Source organism: Cupressus sempervirens, chromosome 5 (assembly GCF_028749045.1).
Source record: "Cupressus sempervirens isolate cs-2001-9-10 chromosome 5, ASM2874904v1, whole genome shotgun sequence".
In the NCBI taxonomy this organism is placed as follows: Eukaryota; Viridiplantae; Streptophyta; class Pinopsida; order Cupressales; family Cupressaceae; genus Cupressus; species Cupressus sempervirens.
In genome coordinates this window covers 844159750-844172317 of record NC_143122.1, presented here as the reverse complement: position 1 = coordinate 844172317, position 12568 = coordinate 844159750, and the positions used below count along the sequence as shown (strand labels likewise).

The window sequence follows — 12568 nt, the reverse complement described above, 5'->3', positions numbered from 1 at the left end:
CTAGAACAACTACCAAGATAGAGGCCAAAAACCAGAAACATAGAAAAACTGCTATTATAGTTCTTTGATCATTTGGACTACCTCTTTTCTAGCCTCCATAGTACTTTGGATGGTATTAACTATAGATCCCACGATGCCCTCAGCTACTTTTTTCCTTGAGCTCTATCTGGTTCATTTAAATGGACCACCCAAAGATATGATTTCTTCATTAGTTCTCTTCCCTAAGCTAGCAGCAGCTACACAAATGCTAGAAGTAACCTACTCCATATTATTACAACTTTCTTTGATCGATAAGTAGAGCTTGTTTTCATATTCCTTTAGTTTGTCTGGTATATTACCAACCTGAATTGCCAACTGGATGGTCTTTATGCAATTAGTTTCTTGGTTCTGCTCCATTGTTGTGACTTTTCTTTTCAAGTTCATTAATTTGTTATACACCTAGGAGTCAGTTTGAAGGGAAGAGTCTACTTTTAAGTTTGTAGTATGTAGGAAAGAAAGCCTTGTATCTCTACCAGCATAATCATCCTTATCATCCCCCATATCTTCCTTACCCATAGACTCATTCTTCTCATTCCTTATGTCTTCCTTCATATTTTCAGCATTCTTATTAAAGAGTTCCTCCTTTCCTTTCTCCATTACTTCTTCTTCATCCCTCACTCCTAGGGATTGTTCACTCCGATTGGTATCCTCTTCACTAGCATTACTCGACACATTATTTTTATCATTGCTTTCATCTATCTCCTCCTTACCAGATTCACCCTTGCCACCAGAGTAACCTTCCAAATTTGAGCTAAAATCTCCCACATCTCTATTCTCCTCTTCATCCACTAACCCCTTCCTCTCCTTTACTATTCCTAGAGTAGGTTTCACTCACAGAGCCCTTCTTTTTCTCAGAAGGAGGGGAAGACAGAATAGCCTTGTTCTTACAATAATTCTCAATCAGTAAAATTAATCCTTCATGAAAAATCAAGTGGGTTTCTTCTTTTCTATGAGCTTGGAGACTATGGAGCAAAGAAAATATCAAATAAAAAGGAAATGAGATTCTATCTTTGTGCCTAAAATGGTTTAGAAACACAAAATGAAATTTATGAACATGTTCAGCTCTACCATCTAAGATAAAGTACTCACGAATGCATGAAAGCACATCCCGCTAGATAACCTTAATTTGGCCTAGTTTGTAAAAATCACCATTCTTTTCCTCCTCATCCATTTTCAAGAACTTCTTAAACGTTGCATTTGTTTATCCATCTAAGAAGATAGAAATGCAATGTCACATGAAATATTGTATCAAAATGTTACATCTTGTATGGGTTTTGGTGGTATTTTCAAATGGAAAAATATCTGAAATAATTTTTGTTTTAATGTTTGTGCTCTTCACACATTGACGAAGACCTTGATGTGACCTAATTTTCATCAAAGGCCCTTCAAAAATAACAAATCCCACAGTCGAAAACACTGTAAAATAGGCCATCAGCCTATACCTACTCTACTTTTATTTTGCTTCGTTATTTCATTAATTTTATTCACACATTCAACAAGTGTTAGCTTTAACTTCCCTCATATGATAGCTATTGAAAGAGAACATGATGTTGAATACAAAGAGAATAATCAAGGAGGCATGAAACAGCTATTGGAGATATGAAGCTCAACCATTTTTCATTATTCCCTCCAAGAGACTCTATCTCTTCAATTCTTCTACTGACATTCAAGAGTCTCCCTTGGAGCTCTTTTATATATTGTATTTGCTATAACTTGTGGATGTATTTATGGATTAGATAATATATTCTCCTACTTAGTGTGGACATAGGCTTTATTATTTGAACCATAATAAACCTGTGTACTCTACTTTTGCATTATCGTTTATGCATTTTATTGCTTTTCTAACTTTTACAATTGGTATCAGAGCAAGGTATTGCTATTTAGAATTTAGGGTTGAAATTCTAGGATCTTGGAGGAGGTAAAAGTGTAGAAATTTATAGGAAAAAGTTTTGGCCTATGGAAGGTGCAAATGGAGTCTCTATTAATTAAGCAAGATCTGACACTTGCTTTAGAGGGGAAATGGAAGCAACTAGACATGATGTCTAATGAGGATTCGGAAAAAATGGACAAGAAGGCAAGAGCAACAATTCTTCTTTCACTATTTGAAAATGTGCTCCTTAATGTTGCAACAAAAACAACAACAAAGGTAGTTTGGGACAAGCTAAGAACTACTTATGTAATGGTGTCTGTTGCAAAGAAGGTTTTCATCATGAAGAAACTCTATAGTCTCAAAATGAAGGATGGTGGTAATATAGCAAATCATCTCAATGAGTTTAATACTCTAATCAGTTAAGAAAATTTTGTGGGCATGCCATGAAGTGATGAAAACAAAGCTATCTTATTGTTATGTTCTCTTCCATCCAGTTGGGATGGAGTTGTAACAGCCATAAGCACATCACTTCCCAATAAGAAAAAGTTATTTTTTGATGAAGTTGCAGCTACTCTTCTTGGTGAAGACATGAGAAGAAAGAGTGATGTTCCCTCATCTGGTGAAGCCTCAACAACAGTAAGCATTGACAATAGAGGAAGGAGTCATCAAAGATGTAGAAACTCCAACAATAGAGGAAGATTGAAGTTTGCAAAAGGGACAGATTCGAAAGAAAGCAAAGGGGATTGTTGGTTTTGTGGAAAACCAGGCCACTCAAAGAAAAATTATCATGCTTTAAAAAGGGCACAAGATAAGGTGTGGGATAGTCAAGCTAACACTGCTTATGAGAAGTATGAACCAAGGATTTTAGTTCTTGCTGCAAGTGATACTATTTCAGAATCAGGGGTACTTGATTCCAGGGAATCCTTTCATGCTTTCTTATGCATGAAGTTGTTCACAAATTATAATGAAGGTGAATTTGGGAAAGTTTATTTCGGTGACAATAATGCTTGTGACATTATTGAGAAAAGTGATATTTTATTACCATCCCATGGAGGAGGGTAATGACTTTTAAAAGATTTTTGAAATGTTCCAAAATTGAAGAGAAATCTAATTTCCATTTCTCAACTTCATACTCAAGGCTATCATACATTCTTCAATCCTAATACATGGAAGATAAAAAACGGATCTTTGGTAGTTGCAAAAGGAGATAAATTTGGGAGTTTATATATTCTAGAAAGTAACAGTGAAGTGGGAGCTACTATGACAATGGTGGACATAACTCAGAGCTTTGGCATCAAAGGCTTGGGCACATCAATCAGAAAGGACTCAATGTAATGCTAAAAAGAAATCAACTGCTAGGGCTGAAATCTATTGATATAGAATTCTATGAACATTGTCTCTATGGCAAACAGAGGTGAGTCAACTTCTTGCAGACTAGTAGTGAGAAGAAGGGCACACCCTTGGAGCTTGTTCACACAAATGTCTTTGGACCATTGAGGTAACCTCTTTTGGTAAAGCTAATTATTTCAGTACTTTTCTAGATGATTGTACAAGGAAATTTTGGATTCATACGCTCTCTAGGAAATTAGAAGTTTTCTCTAAATTTCAAGTTTTTAAAGGCCTCGTTGGAAAGTAAAGTAGACACAAGATTAAGTGTCTAAAAAGTAATAATGGAGGAGAATTTTGCTCCTCATAATTTGATTCTTTTTATGCAAATAATGGTATCCATCAAATCAAGGTTGTTCCATTTAGTCCACAAGAAAATGGAGCATCAAAAAGGTTAAATAGAACAATTCTTGAGAGAGCTCAATGTATGCTCTCTAATGCCAGCTTGAGTAAGGAATTTTGGGCTAAGGCATGCAACATAGTGGTGTATCTCATTAATCAGAGTCCCTCATCATGATTGGACTTTGGAATTCCAAAGGAGGAATGGTTAGGCAAAAGAATTTCTTATTCTCACATCCAGGTGTGAAGCATTTTTCCATGTGCAAAAAGAAAAAAGAACCAAGTTGGATTTTAAATCATAGCAGGGTATCTTCATGGGCTATGGTGAGGATCAATATGGGTTTCATATTTGGGATCACAAAGAGAAGGAAATCATCAGGAGCAGAGATTTTGTCTTTAATGAGAAGACATTTCTAGGTTGGCAGCTATAATCAACATTAGAGGAAGAATTTGTGCCCACAATTTTTTTGAAAAACAATGACTCAAAGACATATACTAGTGGAAGTCAATAGTTCATTTCTCCTGCGACTTTATTTTCACCAATCTCTGTTACATCTAATTCAAGTGAAAAAGATATTAGAGATGGCACTGAACATCTATTTTTCCTAATAAACATGATGACTACACACCAAATGTGGTGTTTCCAAGTACTTCAAACTCTTCATATGCTGGTCTAACAATAGATACTGCTGTAATAAATAATAACAGAAGTTGAGGGGGTTATGTCACCCCCTTCACGTGTGGACTTTTCTTCCCCATGTGGAGACAATGTGCCAGTAGTTGTAGTAGCTGCTTTGCCTCCCTCAACTGCTATTCAACCAGCAATTGCAAAGCCATTTGATAGCTCTTAACCCATGTTGATAAACATCTAGAACATGCGGAAAGGAGCTGTAGTTAGCAATTTAGAGGGAAATAACTCTAATTCAAGTGCACTCCATAGGAATGAGGAAAATACTAATCCTCAAAATTCAAAATTTTCTCAAGGACTCAGAAGATCATCTCGATAGAGAAAACTTTTAGCAAAGTTCTTTAATTATGAGTTGTTAGTAGTAAAGGAGGCAGAACTGTCCTTACTAGTGTTTGATCAATTAGAGCCTACAATTACAAAGCTACTTATATAACTTCAGATTCACAAAAATGGCTAGATGCCATGAGGGAGGAAATGGATTTGTTGATAACAAATTAGAGTTTGGATTTGGTGCCTTTACCACCTAATAGGCAATCTCTAAAGAACAAATGGGTGTATAAAATAAAGGAAGAAGATGGCGGAACGGTTTGTTATAAGGCCAGATTAGTGGTCAAAAGATATGGATAACTATAGGGCATCAACTTCAATGAGATCTTCTCCCTGGTATTCAAGATGATTACTATTAGAGCCATTCTAGGCTTGGTTGCTACATGGGATCTTGAGCTGGAGAAGTTGGATGTCAAGACTGCATTCCTACATGGTGATGTAGATGAAGAACTTTATTTGATGCAACTAGAAGACTTTGTAAAAAAAGGAAAGGAGCATCTTTATTGCAGATTGAAGAGAAGCTTGTATGGACTGAAGTGGACCCCCAGGAAATGGTACAAGAAATTTGATAAGTTTATGGTTGAGCACAAGTTCATATGCTTAGAGGCTGATCCATGTGTTTATTATAAACAATTGCTCATAGGTGAATTTATAATTCTTGTACTATATGTGGATGATATGTTAGTTTCCAAAACTAGTATGAAGATTTTTCATGAATTGAATAAGCATTTGGCAAGCAAATTTGTAATGAAAGATTTGGGGGCAGCTAAGAGGATACTTGGGATGACCATTTCATGGGATAGATCCACAAGGAAAATTTGGTTATGTCAAAAGCAATACATTGAGAAGGTATTGGACAAATTTGGCATGCTAAATGCCAAACCAATTTGTGTCCCTCTAGCATCTCATTTTCATTTGACTACTAAATGTGTCCCACAACACACGAGGATACAAAATTCATTAAGGGAATCCCTTATACTTCAGCGGTTGGTAGCATTATGTATGCTATGATTTCTACATGTCTAGATATTGCTCATGCAGTGGGAGTAGTTAGCTAGTTTATGAGTAATCTTGGCAAGCCTCATTGGGAGGTAGTTAAATGGATTCTCCGGTATCTTAAAGACACCTCTACTTTCTCTTTATGTTTTGGAACAGATAAGCCAGCATTGCAAGGGTTCGCAGATTTAGATCTTGGTGGTGATTTAGACAAGTGGAGATCTACCTCAGGTTATGCTTTCACATTTGTTGGTGCAGGGATCAATTGGGGCTCTAGATTGCAACATTCAGTCGCTCAATCATCTGCTGAAGCTGAATACATGGCTCTCTCCGAGGGGGCCAAAGAGATGGTATGGTTGCAGATTTTGTAAAAGAATTGCGTTTGCAACGATAAAATTTTAACCTTTTCTATGACAACAATAGTGCTATATTCATGAGCAAGCATCATACATCTTAGCAATGCTCGAAGCACATTGACTTGTGTTATCATTACATTCAGCATGTGGTTAAAGAAGGAAAACTTCAAGTCATCAAGATTGACACAAAATTAAATCCAGTTGATGCCCTCACAAAGGTTGTAACACGAGAGAAGTTTGAGTTTTGCCAAGGTTCTCTCAGCATTTCTAGCATGTGATAGCAAGGTTTAGAGTAGGGGAATAGCTTGTTACAACAGTGGTTGGATTGTTGGGGATATGAAGCTCAACCATTTTTCATTATTCCCTCCAAGAGACTCTATCTCTTCAATTCCTCTGCTGACATTCAAGAGTCTCGCTTGAAGCTCTTTTATATATTCTATTCGTTGTAACTTGTGGATGTACTTTTGAATTAAATAATATATTCTCTTGCTCAATGTGGATGTAGGATTTATTGGCTGAACCATGATAAATCTGCGTACTCTATTTTTGCATTCTTGTTTGCGCATTTTATTGCTTTTCTAACTTTTACAATAGCTTACCAAAAATGAAGCATCGGGTAGGCTAGGTGGCAGCAATGACTGGGCATTTTATAATAAATCTATTCCCCTATGGGATAGATCCTCAGGCTCTGGCTTTTCTACCCATTTCCAATTCGTTATTAACATGAACAACAATATTTATGACAATCATGGAGATGAGCTTGCATTTTCTTGGCACCTCTCGAGTTGGAACAACCAGAGAATGCTTCAAGCGGAGGTTTCGGCTTATTCAATGTGGAAACCTATAATGGATCTCCCCATCCCGTGGTTGCCCTGGAGTTTGACACTTACAACAACGAAATGGATCCCAATGATAATCATGTTGGGATTGATATCAATAGTATATTCTCAAAGTTGACTGTTTCTCTCAACAACCCCAGACTATTCAATACCTCTTGCTACCTGTATCTATTAAACGGTAAACCATGGGATGCCTGGGTGGATTATGATGGTGTAGAAAAGAGTTTGCCTGTCTTTCTCTCTTGTAATCCAAACAACACCATTGTTTCTTATAAATCCAAAAGCCCTCTGTTTAATTGTATAATAGGTCTGCGCGACTATCTACCAGAAAACATCAAGGTTGGCTTGTCGGCTTCCACAGGACACTTCACTGAGACATGTGGTGAGAGTTTGGAATTTTTCTTCTAACCATTCGTGGGAAGTCTGAGCTGCTATGGGTGGAACTAAAAATCACGATAAAAGAAGATTTATTGTCCAAGTTTTTTTGATATGTCCATTGTTCGTTGTCGTTGTCTTATGTGGCTATATAATAGTTAGGTGGTCGCAGTATTTCTGAAAAAATGAAAGAGGAGGTGAGGTGAGGGAAGAGAGTGATCCAGAGCTTGATGAATGATGTCCTCGTGGCCCCCGAAGCTTTTCCTATGTCGATCTTAGCACCGCAACATGAAATTTTTGTGAGAAAGAAAAGCTTGGGCATGGAGGCTTCGGCAGCATTTACAAAGGCATCCTGCCCTGCACCGGAGAGGCGGTGGTTGTCAAACAAATAGCGCAAGGTTTGAGACAAGGAAGAAAGGAGTATGTTTCTGAAATGCAAACGATCAGTAGGCTGAGACACCGTAACCTTGTGTGGCTTTTAGGATGGTGCCATCAAAAGGGAGAATTACTTCTTATCTATGAATATTTGCCAAATGGGAGTCTGGATAGACACATTTTTTGGAAGGAGAAGGATACTCTGCAGTGGGACCAAAGATACAGTGTCACCTGTGATATAGTGTCTTCTCTCATTTATCTACATGAAGAATGGGACCAGCGTGTCGTCCATCGAGACATAAAGGCAAGCAACATAATGTTCGATTCCGATTTGTGAAAAATCAAACTATTGCAGTCATTGATTATTAATCTCCTATCACAAATGATTATTAAACTACTGAAAATAAATTCCCAGCTAATATCGAAGAATAACACAACTGCAACTTCACTTATAAAATACGGAAAGAAATGCGCAACACAATGAACACAATATTTTTGGACAAATTGTCCCTAGAAAAATCCCTAAGGGAAAACCAGTTCTATAGATGAGAAATTATATTAAACTTCAGCAAATCAAGAGATACAAAATTCCTTGCCTTTCACTGGCAGAACTCTGACAACCTCCTAATTTCTCTCGCTGATATTCCTCACTGCTATCCCTGCGCTAACACTGCAAGACTGTTTGCTAACACTGCAAACTTCTTCACGAAAGCTTCTTCCTGTGCCCTTGCTAACACTGCAAGACTATTTGCTAACACTGCAAACTGCTTCATGAAAGCTTCTTCTTGTGCCCTTGCTAACACTGCAAGACTGTTTGCTAACACTGCAAACTGCTTCACCAAACCTTCTCCGCTAACCTTGCAAAGCTTCCTATCCAAATGACCCAATGACCCCTTTCTATACTACTCCTGTTGGTAAACCAACGACCGAGATTAAATCTAACCGACGGCTGAGATTAAGACAACTCAACAGCCAATAATAGAATTGGTTGCAAAGTGTCCAAAAGGAATCACTAAAATTAGTAAATAATAACCATTTACTAATTTTTGGCAAGTGGACAAACAGCTGTCCAAACCACCCATAAATACAACCACTATTCATAGATAAGGATGAACAACTGTCCAAGCTACCCATAAATAGTGCTGCTATTTTCGGGTCAGAAATAATAGCTGTCCAACTAACAATAATTAACACTCCCTCTTAGCGAGGAAGCTGTTCTGCATGACACCCATCTTATCTCTGAAGAAGATAAATTTGGCCTTTCCCAAAGCCTTCGTCAGAATGTCTGCTACCTGCTCATCTGTAGGTATGTATTGTAGTCGAACAACTCCCCTTTGTACACAATCTCTGATGAAGTGATATCTGATATCTATATGTTTAGACCTATCATGAAACACTGGATTCTCAGACAACTTGATACAACTCTGATTGTCACAATGTATCACAGTAGTCTCAACCTTCTGACCAAAGAAGGCTACTGACAACTTCCGAAGCCATATAGCTTCACATGTCGCCATGCTAGCTGCTATGTATTCTGCTTCTGCTGAACTTAGAGCCACAGACTTCTGTTTCCTGCTGAACCAAGATACAACTCCTGATCCCAAGCTGAAACAGCACCCTGAAGTGCTTCTTTTGTCTGTTGTACTTCCTGCCCAATCTGCGTTAGTATAGCCTATCAACCTGATACCTTCACCTCGAACATATCTGATCCCATACTCGACTGCACCACACAAGTAAGGTAGCACATGCTTAGCCGCTATCCAATGCATTCTCTTTGGTTCAACCATGAACTGACTAAGAGAGTTAACTGCAAATGCTATATCTGGCCTAGTGTTGACCAAATACATAAGCGAACCAATCACCTGTCTATATAAAGTGGGATCTACATCCTTCTCCTTAGATACATCTTCATGCTCTGTGCTCACCTCTGGAACACCTGTCACTATCTCACAAAGCAATCTAAGTGCTCCATGATGAATATGGCCCATCCTCCTATGCCATAGCTCTCCAAGATCTCTAGGATTACTGTTGCTCATAAGTGCCTTAGGAGTATCAAACTGCAATCTATAAAGGTGACCACTCCTAACTCCAATAGTTATGGGTGATTTCCAATCCTTGTGCTTAATCAACACATGTGTCCCTCTAAAGAGTACATTATAGCCCCTATCCTGAAGAACAGATACAGAAATCAAATTCATACCTAATCCCGACACATATAACATATCATGAAGAGGAATTATCTTTCCATTCTCCCTCTGAAACTGAACAGTCCCTTTCCCAACAGGGTTGAGTTTGGACAAGTTTTCCATAGAAATCTGGATGTTGGTGTCCTCCTCCTTGTAACTGGAGAAGTACTCTCTAACTCCTGTCATATTAAATGACGCCCCACTATCTATATACCAAACACACTGTGAGGTTGAGCTAACCATACAAGCTATGAGTGCAAACTCATCTTCCATTCTGCTAGAGAGTTCTTCTGCACTTGCTGAAGCTGCGACCTGCTTCTTATCCTTTTTCCTCTCTGGGCAATCACTGACATAGTGGCCAAACTCGTGACATCCAAAGCACTTGACCTTAGAAAGGTCCTTCTTCTTCTTTTTACTTTGTGAATTTGATCCTTTGCTAGATCCCTTCTTTGCTTTCCCTTTACCCGCTAGAGCAACGTTCTCTTGTTCCACCTCATTTTTTTGACTCTTGTTGGCCCCATTGACAAGACTTAGTCTAAACTCCTCCTGAGTGAAATCAATCCATAGTCAATCCCAACTCGGTAAAGTATCTCGTCCACTAACAACTTGAACAAAGACACTCCATTGTTTAGTAAACCCATTTAGGGCTATTCTTACTAGCTCATCATCACTAGGGCTATCTCCAACAGCTGCTAACTCATCCTTGACAAGTCTGAGCCTAGTGAGGTAACTTGTGACGTCTTCTCCCTGATTCATCCGGGTATTCTTTAGCTTCTCTCTGAGAATCAACTTCCTGTTGGTGGTAGCATTCTGGTATAGATTTAGAATGGCATCCCACATCTTCTTTGTTGTATCTAGCTCTGAGATATGTGGAACAATATGATCCTTGACACCATCAAGGATAATCCTCCTCGCTTTGGCATCGTCCTTCCTATATGCTACAAGCTGTGTTGCATCCGTTGGTACAGGTACACCACTAGTAGCATAATCCTTGATACCATTCTCTTCCAACAATAAGGAAATTCTGGCCTTCCAGACACCAAAATTTGAGGCACCATCCAATCTATCCTGATCTCTCAAACCAGCTGAAGCCATCTCAAGGGTTTAAAGCAATAATAAATCTAAAGAGATCAAAATTTCTTTCCTAGGGCAAAACTCTTCTACCTTTAACAATGCTCTGATACCATGTGAAAAATCAAACTATTGCAGCCACTGATTATTAATCTCCTATCACAAATGATTATTAAACTGCTGAAAATAAATTCCCAGCTAATATCGAAGAATAACACAACTGCAACTTCACTTATAAAATATGGAAAGAAATGCGCAATACAATGAACACAATATTTTCGGACAAATTGTCCCTGGAAAAACACCTAAGGGAAAACCAGTTCTACAGATGAGAAATTATATTAAACTTCAGCAAATCAAGCGATACAAAATTCCTTGTCTCTCACTGGCAAAAATCCGACAACCTCCTAATTTCTCCCACTGCTATCCCCACGCTAACACTGCGCCCTTGTTAACACTACAAGAATGTTTGCTAACACTGCAAACTACTTCACGAAAGCTTCTTCCTATGCCCTTGCTAACACTGCAAGACTGCTTGCTAACACTGCAAATTGCTTCACCAAACCTTCTCCGCTAACCTTGCAAAGCTTCCTGTCCAAATGACCCAATGACCCCTTTCTATACTACTCCTGTTGGTAAACCAACGACCGAGATTAAATCTAACCAACGGCTGAGATTAAGACAACTCAACAGCCAATAATAGAATTGGTTGCAAAGTGTCCAAAAGGAATCACTAAAATTAGTAAATAATAACCATTTACTAATTTTTGGCAAGTGGACAAACAGTTGTCCAAACCACCCATAAATACAACCGCTATTCATAGATAAGGACGAACAGCTGTCCAAGCTACCCATAAATAGTGCTGCTATTTTCGAATCAGAAATAACAGCTGTCCAACTAACAATAATTAACACGATTTTAATGCCAAGGTGGGAGATTTTGGTTTGGCAAGATTAATTAAGCGTGATCAGGCAGCTTCCCATACCACCGTGGTGGCTGGCATGTGGGGTTATGTAGCTCCAGAGTGCTATATAACGGGGAAGACCAGTCTAGAGGCTGACGTGTATAGCTTTGGGGCGGTTACTCAGGAAATTGCATGCGGAAGGTGGCAGGTTGATCACAACCTTGAAGAATAGTACAATTGCAGACTGGTAGAGTGTGTTTGGGATTTAAATGGAAAGGCAAAGGCACTGGATGCAGCAGATGAGAAACTTGGTGCAAATTTCAAAGTGGGGTAGATGTGGAGTGGCTGATTGTTGTGGGGCTGTTGTGCACCAAAAAAGAGAGAGGTGATAATGGTAATTAGAAGTGAATTTGGACTGCCATACGTTCCTTCGAATTTTTTGCTAGCTGTGTGCAGCCAGTGTACTCCAGTTATAATGAGTTCGGGCTTGTCGAGCTCTGTGGTGCTTCTTTTCGGGGTGTCGTCAAGTTCACCAGTTGTCAGGTCGACGGTTTTTTTACTTGCGACTACAACTAGTTGTGAAAATCTGTCGTCGAGCCCTCTACATTTCACGACTAGCCTTGTCAATTTAGACTATATCAAATTGAAGTGGGAATCTAGAATGGAAATTTCATGTTATAAATCTGTGTTTGGAAAAAATAAAAAACATAATTAATTTTGTTTTATAATTTATATTGGCTTTCTTTCCTGTCATTTCTTCAGTATATATGCAAAAGTTTTACCTAGTTCAATTATGCAAGAGGCTCCTAAGCAGAT

The 12568-nt window shown here is 38.5% G+C and overlaps 1 protein-coding gene across 1 annotated transcript; it reads left to right on the top strand.

Moving 5' to 3' along the window:
* The first annotated feature begins 3310 nt into the window (after positions 1–3310).
* LOC149558521 (L-type lectin-domain containing receptor kinase IX.2-like) lies at positions 3311–12328 on the top strand. Its single transcript, XM_089830886.1, has 8 exons — positions 3311–3323; positions 5805–5995; positions 6145–6253; positions 6800–7222; positions 7524–7894; positions 11778–11960; positions 12030–12082; positions 12199–12328. Exons 1-8 carry the CDS (start codon positions 3311–3313, stop codon positions 12326–12328), a joined length of 1473 nt encoding a protein of 490 aa, XP_089687012.1.
* Positions 12329–12568: the final 240 nt, after the last annotated feature.